A 22,879-nucleotide genomic window follows, 5' to 3' on the forward strand; every position below is an offset into this window, starting at 1 on the left:
ATCATATTTCAGGATTGCGCCCTGCCTAGAAAAGCAGCTTTGATGCACCCAGATGGCTTATTAATCAGCAACTTTTTCACTAACTTGCCAACATTTGACCTGCGGTTGTATTCAAGATGGGTCACTTTCCAAGATACATTTTGTTTTTGCATAATGCAATGTTGAGTGCATGATATCGCTGGAATGATAGGCATAGTATAATGTGTCAATGCACTTGTAAACTATGCAACATGCAAATAGTGCAAATAGTATTTATGGCATTGGATAGTGTACTATACAAAGCCTGTTGCTAAAACACTTGGCTTTATTCCTTTGTGATGATGGATTGCAGCAATAGGCAGTCAAATTGGTGCTCAGGTGAGCATGGTTTTTAATGTGACGATTATGAAGGATGTTTACACTGCAGGCACTGATGCAGTAGTACTGTTACCCATTTGGTTAAAAGCCAACTGCAACGAAATTTTGACTGCATAGAAGGCCTAGTTTAGGGTAGTGTAGATATAGCGCAGCCTCCCTGCAAAGGCTTTACATTTTTAACCCCTTCCATGCCACGCTATTACCCCGAATTCGGACCAAATGGCCAAATTGTTTGTAAAGACCCTCGTTGCTAACATGTTTTACTTCCTCAGTAAGAAGTTCGCTACTGCTTGCACTGCTCCGGGAATTGTGTGCTGCCACCTACCAAAAGTATGATAACAGCAAAGCAAAGAGACAAAACTAGGCTCGTCCAAGGCATTGCTAGAAAAATTAAAAGCACCATCAATGAGCTCAGCTAGTCCTTGGCCGTTTTTACCAGAAACAAGTGGCCGAACCCAGCTCATTCAAGGCGCAGAAGGGGTTAACACCAGTGGATGCATCACAAAAGCTAGAAAAAATAGACTTTTCTGATCCCAAAACTGAAAAAAAAAAGACGCCACTAATACTGCTCGTGAGAAGTGATGCAGAACCCTGAATATTTGGAACCTTGTGTAGCTACTTCTCATGATCTCTGAGAATTACTAGGGCCTGCAGTGCTGAAAATTTTAGAGGTGATGGACTGGGATTTTCATCACATCCGCTAATCACCAGGTGCATGCTTCATCTGTTTAAATGCTATATAAAGACTGTAAAATTAATAAGAAAATTAGACATTTACTAGCCCTGCAGCTTTGCCAAAATTGCTTAAGTAGTACATGCTAATCATTTATAACCAATTTAGACAGAAGGAAATTTAGTTGCTGGAGGCCTTTAGATAATATGGTGGTGAAGGACCATAAAGGAGGGGCCATTTCCACATTGAATGTGTATGTACCCGTTCTCACTAAGGTATTACTGACAGCTCCAATGCATAAACATCAATTTTCAGGTGCAATTATCTTCCCATGTTCTGTCACCAGGCGTCAAGGAACTGTAAATTAAAGATATTACTTTTTTTCTTTTTGTAGAGTGGGGAGGATGCATTGTCAGCCAGATGCTTGCTCTGTTACTGACAGGAACTCCCGACTTTCTTCGTTTCTGTTTCTGTCCAAAGCAGCCCTTTTGGTTGAGGTAGCATTTACAGCAGCTTTTTTTCTGCCACACGAGCATTTGGTCACTTTAACATAAATGCTTGGTGCAATCATTGTTGTGGGTTAAATGTGCGTGTACAGTCTTGCTATATATGTTAAGCACAGCACTGCTGCAGAATTTAGTAAGCACCCTTTTTTCCCAGCTGCATGTTTGCTGTGCAGTGCAGTTTGATTTCTTGCACTGCTTACAATTCCCTATGTGCACCACTTACAAATCAGAATTTGAGTGTGCAGGCAACTTGCGTTAGTTCAAACTCCTAGGAACCATATGCTGTGTTTTTTTGAATAATATGAAATTGAATAAAATACATTTTCGGCAACATAACTATGAATTATATGAACAGATATAGATACAGCGCAATTTTGTGCCTCGTTATATTAAGTCGTGTTTGATGAAACTAATGGATACCTTCAAGAGAAAAGAGAAAGTCCCGGTGTGAGCATGCCTGTGGTACAGTATTTGAGTCACAAATGGATTACGGCAGCCATCCCAGTCACATTTCAAGACACACATTAGCCTGAATATCATACACGAACACTTTGACTACTCATGTCTTATGAGTGTCCTCTCTACTGAATATTTTTTGGCTGCGTTGCTATCTCTAAAATTTTGAATTTACCAAGTTTCCTGAAACCATTGTTAGGATTCTGCAGCTTCAAAATGCATTAAAAACATAGTTGACCAACCAAAATTTCCAGGCTTGTTTCATTAACCAGTATTTGAATATGTTGAAGCTTGTATTATTGTGAGTTGTCGTAATCTCTTCATTCAAAATACACTAATAAGTCTGCTGCATGTGCTATTGAGACCAGAATTATGGACACCACTGAAACAGTCTCTGAAATGCTTTACACAACTGTCTTGACAACACTGTGCCTATGGTTGAGCTTGGCCATTTTTTTGTAGCTGTTGTTGCCAATTGCTTCGTGTCTGTAGTGGTTCACACGAATCATCACTGTGAACTATAAGGGAGCCCCATAACAGTCCAAACATGGTAAATAAACTTGCTTAATCATTATCCAATGCTGTCTGAATGTCCAAACCAAATATTTCAGGATGTACATATCATCGGGGGCCAACAAGTTTGCTCGAAAATCCATGGCGAAACCTTCGGCATCCTGAAATCTCCACCACTTATCATATTTACTAAATTATACTCAAATAAACATGATGGGGTGGCTATTAGCTGGGTTTCAATAGACATTATGACTAAGCATTGATTCTGGAAAGATTGGAAAACAACTGTGACTGCTGTGGGTAAAGAAGTACAGTTTTATGGCCACCTAGATTGGTGTGTCACATTACCTGATCCTGGAGGCCACATTGGTATCAAATCTTGTGATCTTATGATGGGTGGAGCAAGTACAGTGGAACAGCTTTGACCGCAGTAGGAATGAGGAAAAGGAGAGGAAGGCTGCGAAGGCAGCATTTGATTGCCAGTAACTCTGTCCCTACAAGACATGTTTAAAATCCTTTGTATGAAAAGGATGTTTGAGGCTATATCCTTTAGTGCAACATACATATTTAGCAGAATTCCTGAAAGCTGTTGGAAGGCCCCCTCTAGAACAAGTTACCTGATAATCTGAATTGTTTGCGCCTCCTTGTTTGTTATCCCCTAGATCTAATGCACTCCAAAGTCCCTTGATGTTTGTCATCCTATTTCAGCATTCCAAATGTTCCGACTTGTGCCGATCCACACATTTAACAATTTCTTTATTTATTGTGCTGCGAAATGACCACAAGCAAGGCACAAGGAACGGTTGCACCTTATTTGTACGTCCTTACTTGCAGGGTTCCTTGAAAGCAGAGGGACATTAATTTTTGCTAGCTCACGTTTCATTGTGCTTTCATAAGCAAAGTACCAGTGGATGACTCTTCCAACCGTGCCTTTCGTTTCAAGATGTATACAACTGAAATGAACTTGCCGAATCCTTAAAGCACTCTTACATGCATTTCTTCCCATTGAATGAGGCTGCTATCTTCTAACATTGCTTAACCTGCTTTTCTGCTTCCTTCTGCAAAAGCGCATGCATTCTGCTTGGCTTTTTTTTATTGTGGATGTGCTGTAAACAGATTTGCTTTGCTTACCTTTAGAACCGTCTTACCCTGCATTGTGCAGTGAAAGATGCAAGGTTGTGCACAGTAGAGAGAGAGAGAGAGAGAGAAAGGTGTCTGCACCCGCTGTGTTGTTATTTGTGAGACACCAGTATTTTCCTAGACGCTCGTCTCGTGCTATGATTGTAGTTCATTGCATAGCAAATTTTGCGGACAGAAGACTAAACATAATCTCTAATGTTCTTATTGCCCGATTTCTAATTGTGGCATTGTGTAAAAAGCCGTAAAATGAAAACCAGGAATTTTCAGATCAGCTTTCATGGCTGAAACTTATACATTATTTGCTTGTAGTGTACTGTCCTCTATAACATGTATTAAGGCTTTATTGTGCCTCTAAAGCAGTACTGGACAGTGTTACATCCATTTAACGCACGACTGGTAGTGCACATGAATTGAATATTGACTATTGTGTGCACTAGACATCATTTTTCAGTTATTGTTATGATCATTATCAGTCGAAAGTAATTAGGTATGTCATTGTAAATAAATTTAAAATTTTTACTTCTAGAGATGCTGATCTGATGACACAAGTTGGTGAATGAATTGTTACTTTCCATATAGTGAAGTCATACAGAAGATAAGAATAAGAAACCTAATGTAATTCTAAAAGGTTGTCTGAAAGTTGCAGCGTGCAACGGGGACACGTGGGTAATATTGAGTTAATGTGTGTCTACACTTTTGGATTATAGAATTGCCACGTGATGCTGCATTCCCAACAGTTCTCTCTTTTTCTTCATTGTTCACAGAGCATCAATTTGTAAGCATTGTGCACAACCTTGCAGTCGTTGTGGGAAAAACAATTTATTTTTAATAGAACAAATGTATTGCACTGTGTGGATTTGTACTCAAATGCCAGACTGCTACTGTAGCTTGAAAGCTCATGTAGCTTGAAGCTCGCCAGAATGGATGTGTAAGCTAGAAAGTTGTCAATTACATTGTATAGGGTTTGAAGTGGTACTAGAAACTTAAGATAAAAGACCCTGAGGTTTTCCTCAGGGTTTTTGAAGACATTTCAAGACCCCATTTTCAAGACATTTAAGACACTTTTAATTCCTTGACATTCTTAAAAGATCCCTGAACTTCATCTTGGCAAATCATTATAGACATCTGGCTGTAAAGTTGGTACAATTCAAATGTCAAGCCTATCTAGTCCTTCGTATGGTTTGTGGTGGTCGGCCTGCCTTAATGGAAAGGATTGGAAAGTACCGTAATATTTGTGCAATTTCTTTCTACCGCGGTGGCACAGTAGCCATGGAATTCTGTTGTTGAGTTCAAGGCTGTGGAATCGACTCCTGGTCATGGAGGCTGCATTGATATTGTGCACCTAAACTGAACACCTAGACATACAGGGTGTTTTTTTTTTACCCCCGTAAATGTTCTTTTTAGGCTGTACAGTATTCCTTTAAAGAAAGCAGCCCTGCTATCACGTCAGTCCTATGACAAAAATAAAAGCACGACAAAAGCACGAAACTGAAGGTTGCAGCATCTAATACCAGCCAGCACAGTTCACTTGTTGCATCGCATGCCTCTAGGCATCCTGCCCTTTTCTTTTTGTTTGACAAGGGTGGTAGCTTGGGTGAGTTGGTGTAAAAAGAATGAGTGCAACGTGAAAGACTAAAAGACAGAAGGGAGTGAAGTGTTTGTATTTGTTTCTGTGTTCTTGTCTTTCATGCTGTGCTCATTTTTGCATGACATTAGCAATGTTGTAGCACAGTGTGTGTGTGTGTGTGTCTTTGCTTATCACACGCACATGCACCTTTCAGTTTCTTTGTTTTTGTGTTCAAGGGGTCCCCTTGTGTCCCTCTCCTTTTTTTTTCTTCCCTCTCTCCCAAGGTCAAGTCTGGGGTGAGCGTGCTTCTTCCCTTAACTCTGGTGTTGAGAGCGGGTGAGGCGGAGGCTGGCTTCTCACAGTGCCAGTCAACGGCGTGCCTTTTACTTATGCCCTTTGGTCATAATTTAGACGACTCTTGGCACTGGAATGCGACATCTGTTGTCTGCAAAAATTTTAATGGGAAAGAGTGCCCATGGCTTGAAGGACACACACGTGCAATTAAGTGCAGACTGTCAATTGGTTCACTCTTTGATGGTACAGTGTTCTAGGCATTTACATAGCAACAAAAGCAAGAGCCTTTTTATTTGGAAAGTGCTGAGGCCAAAAGAAAGAGGACATTGCTTAGTTCAGTGCTGTCGCTAGGCGTTGTTACCTGTGACTCTTAACTTTTTAATGCTTAAAGCATGCTATTGCATGAGAGTGTCAAACATGCTCGGTAGCTTAGTTGCCTTGTCACAGCTTCGATCCCAGTCACAGTGGCTGTAGTTTGATGAGGGTGAAATGCAAAAGCTCTTGTGTATATAAATTTAGGTGCCTATTTAAGAACCCCAGGTGGTCAAAATTAATCTAGAGTCCCCTGCTACGGCGTGTCTCATAACCAGATTGTGGTTTTGACATGTAAAATCCCATGTGTAAAATCCCTTCTAAGGGCAAAACCCCACAAATAAGTTGAATTCCCTATCAGGTGAACTATCTCAATCCTTGACTGAAACTCCATTTGTGCAGTGAGGCCATGCAGCATTTACTTTTGTTATTACTCTTGTATATTTCTAGAACACTGTACTTGATGCCTAGCATGCCAAAAATGGTGAGGACAAGAGATTCATTCTGCTGGTTTGTGATTGTGCAGCTGCGCTTTGTGCGTAAAAGTTGGAAGTAGACACCATGATGGTCTGCTCTTAACTATGCACGTAATCCTCCTAAACCTTGTGGGCCTTTGTAATGCAAATATTTGCAACAGAACATTGCTTTCCTGTAATATTTATGAACTAGCCCTGGTTATGGCTTTTCTAAACACTAGAGCTGTGTGAATGCCAAGGTCACAAATTTCCAAGCGTTCGTTAGTTCGTTTATCTATTCAGATGGGAAGTTTGTGTTCAGTACTTGGTTAATTTGCCTGTGCTCCATGAAACTGAAGCTGATGAACACAGACCTCTAAGACTGATAGTTTGACAACATGTGTTGTGCACCAGGCATGGGTTACGTAGCTTAAGAGCCTGGTTATGGTTATGCTTTCTTGTGTTACCCATTCGAAGCGTCAGTTCTTTGGAGGGGCTGATGCTATCAAAAGGGAACATGTACAATCTAAATGTTTCTTGGCTAGAAGCAGTGTGTCTTGGATTTCTGCCAACTTGAACAACTTTTTGCAAAGTAATATAGTTTCATGATACTATTTTGCAGCAGTCATGTTACACTTTGGTCTTGCAGTCATATTGTTCACACAGCTCTAGTCATGGCTTCCTCCACCTGACGCCTCTGGCTTTCCGCTTTCTGTTCTTCCCAGACTGTCCTTTCCTTGTATTCCTGTTTGTCTCAAATCTATACACTTTAGTACTTCTCCTTTCTGAAACACCACGTTGCACCTCCTGTTGGATGCATTGCTTGCAGCTCTGTCTTGCTATTGTTCTGCGCATGTGTGTGTATTTTCTGTGATCAGGAGGTTGCCGTACTAGCAGCACCATAACAGTTTGATGCGAAAAGAGTTTGAACTCAGTATGTATTTCGCAACAAACAGGAGCTGCCAGGTTTTTAGAAAGCACAGATTAAAAGAAACGGTAATTTGTCTTACGTAATGCTATTAGCATGCAGTCAAAGTGCAAGAGCCATGAACTAAGAGAAAAATAACACACACACACACATGCACACAGACACACGCGCACAGTACATACTACGGTACATGAAGTGCAGTATGTACCCTAATTTTCAGAATACAGTCGTCACTAAGTATTTTTGCAAAATCAGGTTTGACTTAAAATAAAAATCTCCTATTACATAATCCATATGTGGTACACGTCCATGTTGCAGCAGTTGCCTTATTAACATATGAGAACAAAAATGGAGGCCAATTAAAGTGTCTTTAAGTAAAGTACCAGTGATCACTGTCACTTTCAACCTCGAAATCTGTTGTAGGCAGGACCAGAAGGCTTGTTGGAGCATAAGGGCCCCACCATTGCCTAATTGACGAAAGTCTTCTCGTCATCTTTCTCAGTGTGATCGTTTTCTGCGGTACGAAATAAGCAGAACATCTAGCACTACATCTTATAGGCACTGGCAATACGAGCGAAGCTAGGTCCAAACATGATAATGCAAGTTGAGTGCCGACTTACCAGCCATGCAATTTTGCTTTTTGTGGGCAATATGCAGCAGCAATGTTCTTGAAGATTCATCCCGCAAATAGTCCTAGTTATTTACGTGATGGCCACAGTACATTGATGGTATAACCTTATAAACACTGTGACAGCCACCTAAACCCTATAGACAATGAATGTAGACAATGAAGAAAGCATTGTGTAAATTAACTTCTTCTTAAAGGGAAGCTGAAACGGTTTTCAATTTCTATGAATTGCTGGGATTGGGAAGAACAGACCTAATAATTTACGGTTCCGAAATTTTTTTTTCGTTTTGTTAATATAACGGGCGGAAATCGCTTTCTAAATCACCCGCGCGGACACGCCCCCATCGCTTCCCGGAGCGCCGGGTGAGGACGTTGGCAGAGGAGAGAACCGGCGAGAGTGACGTCATGGGCGGAGACCGAGCCAACCGAGCTGCGGACCGGCGTGCTGACATGTGCTGGCATGCCTCTTTCCGTCCTGCGCTTTACTGAACGACGCTACGAGAGATCTGCCGCCGCCGCCGCCGCCGTTCACGTTTGTTTTGCGATTTTCGTAAACTGTTCTTTCCTTCTGTGCTGCGTGAGTGCCTACAGCCAAGGGCGCCCAACATGCCCTCGTTCTGTGCAGCATTCGGCTGCGCGAACACAGGCGGGCGAGACGATGTGGTGTTTCACAAATTCCCGAAGGAAAAGAAGCTTTCAGCGCAGTGGGTACGTGCGGTGAGGAGAGATAAGTTCGTGCCGACGAAATCAACTGTGCTGTGCTCGGACCATTTCCGCGACAGTGACTATCATCGGAGCTTGACAACGATGCGGGCAATCGGTATTCCAATTAAATCGGCGCGACTGAAGCCCGGCGTTGTTCCGCGCTGTTCCGCATCACTCTTTTTCCATTGGCTATATCATTTTGACACCTGTGTGTAAACTTCTTGCCTTGTCCAGCCGGTTCGACTCCTTTCTGGGCAAGTCCCACTTCCAGTACTGCCCTGCTGAGGCACACAGTCCTGAATTGTCTTGAACTTGTTACGCACTGCGTGCGCTTCTGTTTTTTCCTAATCTCTTGCACCTCCTGGCAGCACAAGCAGTTCTCTTCATCTTCCATCAATACGCAGCACATGCAGGTGCACCTAGTTTAACGAGAGCGTGATTAGGCCCACATTGATGCACTGGAGAAATACGAACATTTGCAGCCATTAACGTCTGGTAACACAGTTTTAGCGTAGCCGGATAGCCTTACGACAAATGCGAAAACGCGTTGTTGCTAGCGTTGCTATACTCAGTTTCATACATCAAGTGCAACGCTGTGGAGGCTTGAGATACTTCTTGCAGTGGCTGCGTTCGCACTTAGAAAAAGTTCGGTGTTTCTTGACCCGATTTTTCAGAAAGCTTTCCATATATAAGCTCAGTTCGGAATGAAAATAAACAAAGAATTTACCCATAGAAACCATCCGTGTACTTATACGGCTGCTAACACGTTCTTTTAAAAAAATGTTCTTTTCGGTATTTTTTAATCGCAGCCCGTCGCGGCAGCTTCACGTGCATGCTCGCGCGAGCAAACGCCGCTGGCACGTAGCGAAGCATAGACGGAAACGCGCGCAGTAATAAATTTTGGTGACCGGACTTCGAGCGTAGCTTCCACAGCGATGCACCTGAGGTATCAAATGGAGTGTAGGCTTGCCTAGTGACATTCGACGTACGGTTCAGTTATCGTGTTTACCACACGGCGGTGCTAAAACTGCCTAATATCTTTATGTCAACACTAGCATGGAGCACGCATACCGATTCTTGATCGAGCCACACTTGCAAAGTCGTCGAACCATAGTATGAATATTGCACATATAATACCTCTAGTCATCTCTGGATGTGTATGATAAGCAACTTCCATGACTGTACCTCACAGCACTGCATGTGCGCGCTTTGAAACGCGGCACTTATGTTCGCGATCGTGTATCAACGCTGAAAAAACCACGGGACTTTAGACAAGCAGCGTCAAGGTGCTTGACATCGCGGAATTGCACCCGTGAAAATCTAATGAGAAGTTAGTGCTTCGGCATTCTTCCAGCAGCATGTTCCCAGTTACACTTTAGCGCATTTTTTTCCCGTCATTGCAACGTGCAGCTACATGAAAAAAAAAAGAAACATACGTACGAGCTAAGATTTCCAGCGCGCGAGAAAGTGCACACATCGCTCTCGCTGTTGGCACACTCAATAACGTCGTTGACTCTGTTGCCGCCATCGTTTTCCGTATCGGCTGTGGGTTCAAACATGTACGGGGACAATACAAGCTGTCGGAGACAGCGAGAACGTTCCATCTTGCAACTCAGCTATGAAGCCAGAACAGCAGAACCGCGTGCTACCATAGAGAAAGGAATGGTGCTACGCATTGAAACGGAGACATGCGGCGGCGCCGACCGGCGACTACCGCCAACGACGTCATAGCGGCCCCGACCAATCACGGGCAACAGCGGCGTTCGCGCGATGCCCTGAGGCGCTGGTGCGCGTTTTCTTGGAAAAACAGCCGCTTGCGTTTGTTTCCGCCCTTTTTGAACCAGATATTCGTGTTCAGGGGACTCAAAACTGTAGAATGCCGCAGAGAGCTCATTTTTTTCGAAAAGTGTTTCAGCTTCCCTTTAATAGAAACGCACATGTTCTAAGGAAAATTAAAATGGAAGGGAGAGAAAAAGACCACCTACCCTTGGTGGGAGCCAAGTGTATAACCTGTGCATGTTAACTGGATTCAGATTCTGACAATCGTAGTGTCTTCATACGGTTTAACTGAGCATTCACTGTGACTGGGAAAACTAGGAAAAAACGGCAGCACAAAATGACACGTACGGAAACGAGATGACAAGAATGGGGGCTGAACTTCCAGCATTTTTGTGAATGATTTTGTAAATGATGTTGTTAGAAGTTCAGCGCTTGTCCTTGTCGTTTCGTCTTTGTCCGTGTCTTTTTGCCCTGCCGCCTTTTCAGATATGTGCCAACAAGCCCAGTTCGCGACATTAATTTTAACTGGGATTGTTTTAAGTTGGCTGAACCACATAATTTAAAATATGTGCATATGCAATGGGTGCATCATGTAGTAATTGATTTTAAATGTCTTAAATGACATTTGAATGAGGTACTTTAAATGCACCCTTTTTTTTTCTTGCCACTTCTCTGATCTCGTTACAAATACAGAAGGCAATCGATGATTATAACATATGGAATAAAGGCAATATCTACAAGGCATTCACAGTAAGTAAAATCAATTTGTATAGGTTTGATCAGTGTGGTAAAGATAAATAGTGGACCATTGTTGCCACAGGCTGTCTTTTTTTATCTATAGGCCCACATTTATTACATAAACTAACGAGATGGTCAAGATGAAGTAGTATACTCACAACAAGGGATACAGGCAGAAATTTACTGTTAAGCTTTTGTAACATCAGCTGAGGCATCTTTTGGTGTGTTTTTGCAAGAAAGGCGACAGGCCAGAAATGAATATGTTAAATTCAAATAGAAAGGCCTGAAATTTGTGGTTAAACCAGAAAATACTGATTTTGTTTGAACATAGTGTTCTTGGCTACACCAAGATAGCATGGCTTTGTTTGCATACAGATTCTGCAAGCACTGGCCGCAATCTTGCACTTCCAGGGAGCTTAGCAAATTTCATTTAGACCATGGAAAAACCTTCAGAATGAAAGCGGATTATAGCATTGTCTTTTACGAAATCGGCAGTCTTTTGTTTTCATTGCACATGCTTTGAACTTGCCTTCCGAAAAAGGGGGGGGGGGGTGCATCAAATAATTCTCCAGCTCTGGTATGGGAGAATGCAGGTAAGGAATTTCACTTGGGGAGACTAGACGGAGGCATGCGGAAGAAGTGTCTGTGTTGACAGTGACGCTTGCCTCATGAAAGCATAGGTTCGGGGCACTGAAATATTTCTCTCCAGACTATTAATGAACCAATTTGAAAAATACTTGCAGTATAACGCTCCACAGAGGGCACGTAACAACTTCCAGCATATAACCAAATTGCTATGTGGGCTGGTGAGGGGCCCCTTAAGTTAAGCTTCATTTTATGCCGACTTTGTGACTTGGCAGCTAGCCAATTCTTATTTGCTAGCTACAAACTGTACACATTCATTGGTGCGAAAGATCAGACTGGAGAGCTGTTTTAAGTAATGTTGCTTAAACTCGATGTCGTGTTTGTCGCTATTTCTCAATACAGGTGACATGTCACCAGCCGCTTTCAGAAGTCACACTTTCTCATTTTCCGTTATGTATTTTTTTGCCATTGCTTTCTACTTTGTTCTTCATGTTTTGCCTGTGCATTTTTAGCAGCCACTTACATTATTAGGTCTCTGAAATGTTACAGTATGATTTTATGAGTAGCGCTATGTGCCAGAAGTTTGGGGGATGACAAAGAAGCTGGAGAGGGAACTAAGGGACTTCTCAACAAGCAATGGAATGCATAATGGTACGTGCATTAAGGAGGCAGTGAGACAATGGTATGAATTAGGTTAAGGCATCTCTTAACATCAATCTAGTTGAGGCTAGTAAGAGAAGGAAGTGGAATTGTGCAGGTCATGTGATTACTAGAACAGATGGTGGTCTGCTAGACTGACAGAATGGATGCCAAGGCTTGGAGACAAGTCAGTGATGTCCGAAAGTTAGGTGGTGTGATGAGATTAGGAGATTTGTGGAAATGGGAGTCAGTTGGTGCAGGACAAATGTAACTGTATGCAAGCAGTGTGAAGCAAAAATGTTGCAAGATTTGTTGCTCTTCAAGACGTTAAAACAAGCCCCAGTTTAACAGGACATGGCTTCAGTAGGTACTGTTGATATTTTACTCATGGAATTCTGTCAAACAAAAAGTGACCTGCATCTAGAACTTGGCAACATACTCGTCTAGTAAGCCATTAAGAATGAAGATATATCCTTAAACACAGGTAGCACTATATATTTTATTTTTGTCTTTGTAAATGCTGCCACTGTATTCACAGCATTAACTTGCCTGCCTGGTCACTTGTATTGCCAAAAATTTGCTAACCTTTTGCTTTAGCTGCATGGTATTTGCTGGTAGCTTATGCAGCCAGTATATACATAGGTGTCCATATGGTCATGTATAAACATGGCCAAAGGTCAGAAGCCATTCTTGGTTGCCAAGTTTATGGTGATGTTAATTTTTGCTGCTTCTTGCCTAGAGTAAATATTGAGGTGAAATCAGGTATTTCCCAAGACTAGTACAGCATATGTGTCATTGAATCGGAGTGTGCAAGTCAACAGCACAATTCAGCTGTTGCATGTACTAAAGCTAAGGGTTGCGAAAATGGTATGTTTGCATTAAAGGCGCAGGAAAAAGTGGCAGCACCAAGCATGCGACATGCGTTCCTCAATGCATCAAGTACTTTTTACAATAGCTGCGATGGGCTCTTGACTTGCCTGGATGCATCTGCAGTAAGCGATATAGACAGTGTCTATTGTTGTGTGTTCATGAAGTATATGATCAAAGCAGTGCGTAAAAAATGTCTGAAGAAAGTCCATAGGGAGCTAATAGACACAGCTTTGAGGAGATTAAGATATATATATATATATATATATATATATATATATATATATATATATATATTTGGTAACTCATCATTCACAGTGGTGGGCATGAAGATTTATCTCGGAATTACTGATAGATGAAATAATTGACTAAAATTTCATAGCATTCCAATTTGTCAGCTTTAGAGGGCATGTAGTAATTGCAAATGTGAAGCCAGCCAAAATACAAAGAATACCCATGTGCTAGAGGCCTTCCCACCTCCCTTTCTCTTTCTAAATTAGGTGAGCCTCTTTGGCAAGCACTGTCGTGAAAACTATGGCCCCTAAATGTGCAGACAAATGCATTGGTGTTCCACCAGATATTTTCACATAAGGCTCCTTCTTTTGCTGTGTACAGCAGCTGTATACTAAAATCTGGTACAACCATACATTTTGCTGCACATTTTGAATACCTATTTGAGATTTCTTGTAAATGGGCATTCTTTGTGTATTGGCTGGCTTCAATTTTACATTTACAACATATGCCTCGCTCTAATGCTGCTAATCAAGCAGCCATTTAGTGATCTTTAGTTCACTATTCCAACCATTAGTGAAGACCACTGCAAATAATGTGTTACCAAAGAAGTGTGCTCATGACATTGCCATTCACAAATTAGCATTGTGCCAGAGCAGCATTCATGCACCTCGTGACATACCCAAATTGAACAGGCACGTGCACCAACATGCTGAGCTTGCTTTGTGCAGGCAGCTGAGCCAGCTAAGACACGCATGGGCACGTGAAGTCTTCTTTTAATTTTTGGGGTAATCTCATTTGCCATTGTTGGGTTGCAGTGAAGTGGCATCCGTGGATGAACTCTGCTTATCAGAAAAAGCATAATGTGCATACTCCCATGAAATGAAAAAGCTGCAAACACTGTCATAGGCCTTTATGAATATATTCTGTTGGGCATCCAGCCCATCAACTTCCCGCACCTAGATGGTTGTTCTTGTGATTTTTTTTTTTCAGGCCAGTGTGGACATGAATTTTCTTTGTCACACAAGCTACAGCATACGTGTCTCATGGCTATGAGGATTGCATCTGCAAAATACAAATAGGGAGCACTAGATGAAAAATGTTTCAATTTTAAAGTCTAAATGTGAGTTGACGAAAAAAGTGTCATACCTGTAGAAATCGTGAGTGCACAGCTACTCACCATTGCGTTCAGCACTCTATCAGCTGCTGGCTCACAGAAATTCTGCAACATCACAAAGTCACAGTTAACATTGCATGCAGGGTTCATTTTAGCAGGAAGTCGAAATTTAAGAATTACGTGGTAGTCATAGTGAAATGGTGTCATTCACACCATGCTAGTGCATGTGGTGTTCGCAGATATCAGCCATAAGATGAGGAGGGAAAGAAAATAAAAAATAACTAGTAAAACCTGTGAAATGTTAGATTTTGTTGAAAATAAAACTTGTTTGATTACTTACAGTTTATTCAATTTTGCAGACTGTTTTGTAGGGGTGCTGTGAATGGGCACTCTTTTCCATGTTCACAGCAAGAATGACTTGTGCTTAGACAAGCAAAAGTGTTTACGAAACTTGTGAGATAAATATGTGGCGACAACCAAAATTTTTGATTGCCATTTGTAGATTGGTTCCATAAGTTGGTGTCACTGCTGTGCGGTTTATTACACATAAGCAATGGTCTGAAAAATCGGGCTTTAAAAACATAACTCGGTGACTATCTTTATTGTTTTTAAATCAGTTTTGCCCAAAACTAGACGCAAATGAAAAATGATAAAATATTTGCCATCAATACTACGGTAGTAAGCAAGCTCTAGATGCTCGGCATTTTGCGATAAAGTAATTTTTTTCATTTCATTTAATATACCCCTCAGGGCCAAGGGCATTACAGAGGAGGGGGAGTGGTAAATACAAAAGAGTGAAGCGAAATACAGTTAATTGCATGAATGTTTAAGTGGCACCTATATATACAATATTAGCTAAGGCTTCATGGAACTGTTCATAATTAGTAAGGCCTACAACTTCAGCGGGAAGATGGTTCCAATCATGTGAGGTTCGCGGCAGGAATGATTGTGGGAAATTTTTGCTCTTGCATGACAAAATGCCGACATTGTACTGATGATCCATGCGACGGGATACATAAGTTGGATGGGGGATGAGATGATCTCGTAGAGTGTGATGGTTGTACAACTTTACGAAACATTTTTCTTCGAGATGCCAGTGATAGGAGGAAAAGATTAGATTTCATGTTAGTTATACTTGCTGTGCAGTTGTAGTTAGCAAGAATAAAATGTACAGAGTTATTTTGAACCATCTTGAGATCAGTGATTAGGTTTTCATGAGTAGGGTCCCATACCAGAGTCGCGTATTCAAGTTTGGGTTGTATTTTATATATATATATATATAAAAAGTTTTATATAACAAAAGTTTTAAATTAGTAGGTCTGTTGAAAAAATTGCGACGTAGGTAGCCGAGCATGGCGATTAGCGTTTGTAATTATGTTCTCAGTATGAAGAGACCAGCTGAGGGTAGAAGTGATGTAAACACCAAGATATTTATATGAAGAAACTGATTCCAACGACATGTTGTTAATGTAGTACGACGGTATTGTAGGTGTTTTCCTAGAAACACGCATGACTTTGCATTTGTTAATATTGAGCTCCATTAACCATTCATTGCACCAGTTCCCTATAGTGGTAAAGTCCGACTGAAGTAATTCAATGTCGTTAGTATTGGCAATTTCTCTAAATGTGACACAATCATCAGCGAACAGATAGATATGGGAGTTGATAAGCGAGGGAAGATCATTAACGTAAATTAGAAACAATAGGGGTCCAAGGACGGAACCCTGTGGAACACCTGAACAGACCTCTGTAAAACCGGAGTTAATGCCGTTAGCATAAACAAATTGCGAGCAGTTGAGAAGAAAGCACTCAGTCCATTTCAAAAGGTTACAGTCAATGTTAAGTTGTTTTAGTTTGTGAAGCAATTGTTTGTGACACACCTTGTCGAATGCTTTTGAAAAATCTAAGAATATAGAATCAGCTAGTGATGATTGGTCAGGAATATGGTGTGGTGCATGTGTAAACGATATTAATTGGATTTCACAGGAGTAAGATTTCCGAAAACCGTGTTGTGCTGACGTAAAAAATGAGTTCAATTCACGGAAATTAACCAGGTTGGAAAAATATGTTCGAGCATCTTACAGCAGGTACTGGTAAGAGAGATTGGACGATAATTATTAGGGGATGCTTTGTTGCCGGATTTATACAATGGAATAACTTTGCCTATTTTCCACTCATTAGGTAGCGTACAATGGTCAAGCGATTGCTGGAAAAGTTTGGATAGTATGATGGAAGAATAATTTGAAATGTTTTTTAAGAATTTTGAGTTAATGCAATCGTATCCAGGAGCAGAATGAATGCATAGTCCATCAATAAGCTTACTGACACCAGATGGAGCAACAGTTATGGAGGGCATGTTAACATAGTTAAAGTGCTGTGTACTGCTAGATGTGGCTGTGAAATTTTCTGAATATGTTTGGTTTAGTATGGTGGCAGAATGGTCAGAAGGAATTGGAACACCGGAAGAGTCGGTTAAGACAAGGTGAAAGAATAGGCGAAGTCAGTCGAAGGAATAATTGCACGCCAAAATTTTTTAGCATTGGTGGTAAGCATTGAAGGCAGAACATGTGAATGGAAGTGCTTTTTGGCGTCTTCGAGCGCTTGCACATATGCATTTGACACCGCAGTGTACGATGCCCAGCATTCACTTGTGGGTGAAAGCTTTGCAATGCAGTAGAAGTGCTTCCTGTGATTATTTGTGATTAAATGTGATTTTACCCGGGAGAGTTTGTGTGATTTGTAATGGTGCGTTGAGGAATGTACTGTTCAGTTAGATGGGTGACTATAGCTGTGAACATGTCTCAATTAGTTTGTACACTATGGCGGTCAGAGCCATCAAGAAAAATGTTGATAAAAGAAGATGGTGCATCATTTATGGCCTGATAGTTTGTTCTGTAGTAGTCTCATATTATTTCTTCTTGTTAGTTTTCGGACGGTCTAGTTTAATATCAAACTGTATAAGCAAGTGGTCGCCAATTCCTGGCAGGTACGTTACAGGTGATACTATGTTGGGTCAATTAATAATGGTTGTCCACCATGCATTTAGTACTGCAGTCTCCAAAGGGGCGCACATGATTTTTTAAAGGTTGTAGCCCCAAAATTTGTTGTTTGCTCTCCAATAAAATATAGTGCTATGTCATCTGTGGTGGCGAACTTGCACGATACATGCACTTTCAAAGCAATGAGATCAAGAGTAATAATTTGAGCAGATCTGGATTGTGCACTTCACATTGAGTAGGGTAATGCAAGTGGTTTGTGTGCACAGCAGTGCATACCATATAGAACAGTAGTGCGCACCAGATACAACTCAAGTGCTAAATATTGCAATAATCCACTGGCTCACACTTGCTGTCAGTTGCCATTTTCACCAAGATTGGCCACTTAGCGCAATTGTCATTGTACAGAGCAGACTAGTATACTTAAACAATGACTATAGGGTCATATCGGGAAATGTGTAATGAGAAGGAATATCAGGCTAAGTATGGGCACTATGGAAGCTTGACACAGAAAACTCTGGTGAGTGACGTGTCTCTTTAACCTTAGACTATCTCCAGACAACATGGTCCTTAAAGGACGTCATCAGCATGGACTGGTGCTTGTCCCAGGATGTCCTTGATGCTTGCTTAAAGTCACATCTCTTGCACATGCCCATCATTTAACTTGCGGCAGTGATTGAAGTCAGTCGGGGTGGTTGTGTTCATCGCTTCCATAACACAATAATGTTTCCTGCACTGGCCTTTGTTGCAAGAACTTATGTCCCCATAAGCCCCAAGTCATTCTCTTCAAACAAACATGGCTCTTCGCTGCCTTGAATGTCAATGAGTGAAGTGCTGTCATGCTGCCACGGTCCTTAACATTGCTGTCATGCAGTTGTCATCATTCTGTAATCATCATTGCTACACGCACATGCCCTTAAGCATCTTTGCGCAAGATTGCAGGAACATCGCACAAAGCTGGGGGCATCGGGAGTAGTCAGAGGAGTAACTGCTGTCACTGTAAATGAATTCAGAGCTGTAGAAAACTGCAGATATTTCCCCCAGGATCAGCCATTTGGCACAAAGAATAAAGAGAAAGGGAGAGAAGATGAGAAAAATAATCATTACAAAGCACCCGTTGTACTGATTGGATGCTTCCAGGAGAAATGGCATGTGACATAGCACATGTCATTGACATTTGTACTGAGTTGCCTATTTCAGTGAAAACAGTGTGGAATGGCATGAACAGTCTTGTAACAAAAAGCCAAGAGATTGATTTTAATGTCTCAAAGTAATATATAGGCAACACAGGTGCCATTTTGGGGTGTCCGCCATGGCCTAAGCCCGCCATATGGCTGTAGCAGCCTGGGATAGAACTTTGCAATCTCGCGCTCAGAAGCAAAATGCATAGCCCTGAGCCATTTTGGCGGGTATGTGGAAATAATAGATCAGGAAAATAATCATGAAAAAATCTGGCCCCAGGAGTGTTGCACCCCATGAACTAAACTTCTAGCACTAGTGGATGACTTTCTGTGACTGAAGCCAAAGCATGTGCTTGAGGGAACGGCTGAACATAGTTACAAACTTCGGTAACATTTTTAATGTGACAAATATGAATTCATATTAATATTTAGTAATACACTAGTGTTTGCCTTTGGCGCAAATTGAAGGATGCAAAGACACAGTGGCTTGTCTTGGCAGCAACACTGAAGCTTGTGCAAACCCTCTTGAGAGCACTTTTAGAGCAGCCATGAGTGGCCGAAAAGCCTCATCATTCTACTGAAGCATTAAATAAAACATCTTAAAGGGGCCCTGAACAACCCCTCGGGCTTGGTGAAATAACATAATCCATAGGTAGGATACGCTGCTCAGAACATCTCGGTCAACTTTTGCTACCATACGTGATGCATGGAGGTCGCAAGCGGGGCACGAAGTCGCCTTTCTTTCAAACGCTCTTTTCAACTGAATCCTGCTCCTCGTTCTCTTCTGGATGGTTTATTTCGTAATAAAGTGGATTCCCATATGTGGCTGCTTATTGGTAGCTGCAGTTGGCTGTGTAGCGTAGATACCGCGGCCACCACGGAGTGATTCCACGAGTCCACTTGCTAAGCGCATCACGGCTCGTTGAGGACAACCGTGTTTGGCTCGCATTTAGGGCGTTGCAGGCACCAAAATCGGAAGTTGTGGCATCTACATTAACATCCGAAATTAAATTTGTGGACTACACGCTCTAGTGACATTTAGAAGGTGAGCATTGTGGGCACACCCCACTCCGCTGTAGCCTTCGCAGTACAAGGTATTCAAGAAAGAACGGGAGCACAGTGGAGGCTGCGTTTGAGTGCCAATAACTCGGCTTCTGCTGAATGCATTGAGGTACTTTTTGCAGGAGAGTATTTCTGAAATAGCTTATTTTCACTTCAAATGCCTTTCTCCACTTCCATAAAAAGTAGTTCAAGGCCCCTTTAAAAGGCGAGCAGATTTTTGCAACAATAGATCAGCTTCTACGTGGTAGAAGTGCTTTATGTACATGGCTGCTGGCCGTGCCTGTCTTGCTGCCTTGTTGCTGCACTTGTGTAAAAAGCAATGCTGGTTGCCATAGATTGCCACTTAGCAAGTTTCAGCAGAGCCTTTTAACACATTTTTAATGCACATGCTTCACAGTGCTCTTGGCACTCAAGGTTCATATAATTATGCTAACAAGGTCAGATAAAACTGAGCGAGGGCACTGGAAAATGTCACAAACCGGTAACTTACAAATGAGTTGTCGCCATTCAATCAGCTTATGATAATGCACTTAAAGAGACACTAAAGGTTGACATTTAGTCAATCTGGAATATTGAATGACCCTTCTTGCAGTTGCAGAAAAAGTTGTTACTCAAGGGGCCACACAGTTCTTTCACAGTTCACAGAGCCTGTGATGGATGGGGTCTCTTAGCAGCTATGTTGGCATTATCAAAGAGAGGTTTGGAATATGAAGAGGGAAAGACCGAGAGGTTAAACATGATCGTGCCCAGTTAGCTACCCTACATGAAAGAAAGGGGTGGGGGGTTTGGGGCGAAGAGTCAGTGTGCTCATACCCTCAAATCAATGTTCACTCAGATAACCCCACTTCTTCTCGGAGGTCAGGCTTGCACATAGGGGTTACCACATACTTCCAAAAAGCAAGGAAATATGCAGTACTATGATGAACCTTCTTATTACCAATGGCCAACTACAATTTACTGTTTAAAGACTGGGCAGCTTGGGCCTCTTGTGCATGCTGAAAAGACCAATGCATGTGTAAAACATCCCAGTAAGATTAAACGAAAGAAAATGCATGGGGTAATAGATATTTTTTTTTTTGCTTTCTTTCTGCTGATCCTTTTCTTTCTTTTATTTTAAGTAGCACATTGAACTTTTCAACTTGCCATGTATCTGGATTCCTGGCTTATGGAAGTGTCTGCTCCTTTATTTGCATGTTCTACTTGTGGCTGGCTTTGCGTGAATGCTGACAAATGTCTCTTACCTCTCTGCTTGCAGAAGGAGTCTCAGGTGTGTCAACAGGCACGAACCCTGGAGCGGGACTTTGACGCCCTGGTCCAGCAGTTTTTGCCCGAGCACTACGCCGACCTACGAGACGCCCAGCCTGACCCACAGCCGGGCTATGAATCGGACCCTGAGCGCCGCAAGAGGGCGCGCACATCCTCCACATCTTCATCGCCTCCTGAGCAGACCGTGATTCTCTCTTGGTGAGCTGCTACCTGTTCTTTCCTGTCCAACATTCAATGTACATGCATGAAAAAAAAAAATGTGGGTTGCAGGCATCCAAAGGAATTTGTAGTTCAAGCATGGTAGCTGACATGGGAAATTATAAGCTGAACTAATGTGTGTGCATACCATAGTGCCTTCACCAGCATCACAATGTTAGGCTTGCCTGGGAAGAAATTGCAATTTTACAGCAGTGGTCTGTTGTAGTTTCTTCCCCGACCCAAATTGATGCACTGCATTGACTGCAACTGGAAGATTGTGCAGTGATAATGGAAAGTTCTGGTCCAGAATTTTTAATTTGCAAGATGTAAATCTCGGGCCCCTTTGACATATGCCACTTTTACATGAATGCAACAGTGATGCATTGAACTGCGTTTTCAGCATGCCACATCTATCCGAATGAGGTGATGTGCTGAGAAGGTGAAGCGCACATTAATGCACCAGATGAAGGTAAATCAAGAGGGGAAAGATGCCTTGTGCAGTTCGTGTAAACACTGGCAACATCGCATCATTATAGAAAGTGAAAAATTGAGATGGTGTTTAGCTTTTAATTTTTAAGCTCAGAGTTTGTTGTGTCACCTGGCTATTGACCCATGTCTATAGCTGGGGGCCTTGAGCTTTTAATATCTCCTTACCTTGCAGGTAAATATATGTGTGTCATTGCAAATCAAGCTTTCGTTGTGAGCTAAGCAAATGTCTTGTCTTCCCACTCAGCCATACAAACATTTCTTGTTTTCACTTTTAAGTGTGCAGAATGGTGCACGACTAGGTAGGTTTTCACAAATGGCACGTCAGATGCGTCGCACACTTTTCATTAGGCAATGCTTATTAGCAAACCCTATATAGCGGTCTATGTGAACCCCCATGAAGTCTTTCAATAACCCCTGTGTGCCCACAGACCATGGTCTGAGAAAACACTAGTCCGTTTCGCTTGTGTTTTTACTATTTAACTGGTGCTTGTTCATCATTAAATCTGAGTTGTGAGCAGCACATTGTCCTAACCATTCTTGTTTTGAACACCTTAATTATTGCTAGTCTTAAACACCAAGCATACTATTGTTTCAAGACACTGGCCGAAACACTGGTCTAGCAGCTGCAGTATTCTCTGCATCTATGCCCACATTTCATTCCTTTTTTTTTTTGTGCACTACATTGTTATCACACCAGCAGAATTCATTCTTGATGCGCAATGCACAAGTGATCTTTTTTTTCCCCAATTAGAGTTTCCTCTTCTGGTTTTCTTAAGGACGTTCCTTTGTGTCTATTTCAGATAATTGTACAGAAGCTGACAATATGAATTTTGCGAGGCTTCCATGCAAGCTCCCCCCGAAAGCCCCAGCCTCTCACTCTCCCACAAGACGTGGCACCTCGTCCTGCAACTGTGGCGCCTCCCACCTTTCGAAGACAAACGAACTGAACCTATTTATTGTTTCTTGTACCGGCACAGCAAGTCGATCGGTGAAAAGACAACGAGCTGTTGTGCATGTATTAAGTTGTTCTTCCCTTGTGCATTGTTTATGTCTGGTGTGTGACGTCTCTGCATTTCTCTTCAGGGTCTAGACTGATATACATATATATATATATATACATAAATATAAAGAAGAAAAAGTCTTGTTAAACCAAACGCTCCTGAGTCTTGTCTGATTTGCATCATTCTGCTTGAGAAG

General features: G+C 41.8%; 1 protein-coding gene across 11 annotated transcripts in view; it reads left to right on the plus strand.

The window, feature by feature from the left end:
- Positions 1-22,856, plus strand: part of LOC142579476 (E3 ubiquitin-protein ligase TRIM33-like) — a 152,665-nt gene extending 129,809 nt beyond the window's left edge. For 7 of the 11 annotated variants that reach the window (XM_075689693.1, XM_075689694.1, XM_075689695.1 and 4 more), the window contains 3 exons: positions 11,007-11,063; positions 20,985-21,193; positions 22,483-22,856. In XM_075689693.1, coding sequence (XP_075545808.1) covers positions 11,007-11,063; positions 20,985-21,193; position 22,483 — 267 coding nt within the window. In that variant the 3' untranslated portion in view covers positions 22,484-22,856. The remainder of the gene's footprint in view (positions 1-11,006; positions 11,064-20,984; positions 21,194-22,482) is intronic. The other 4 variants (XM_075689702.1, XM_075689696.1, XM_075689701.1 and 1 more) reach the window with 2 other exon arrangements.
- The last annotated feature ends 23 nt before the right edge of the window (positions 22,857-22,879 follow it).

The sequence above is a fragment of the Dermacentor variabilis genome, chromosome 4 (genome assembly GCF_050947875.1).
Source record: "Dermacentor variabilis isolate Ectoservices chromosome 4, ASM5094787v1, whole genome shotgun sequence".
Classification (NCBI taxonomy): domain Eukaryota; kingdom Metazoa; phylum Arthropoda; class Arachnida; order Ixodida; family Ixodidae; genus Dermacentor; species Dermacentor variabilis.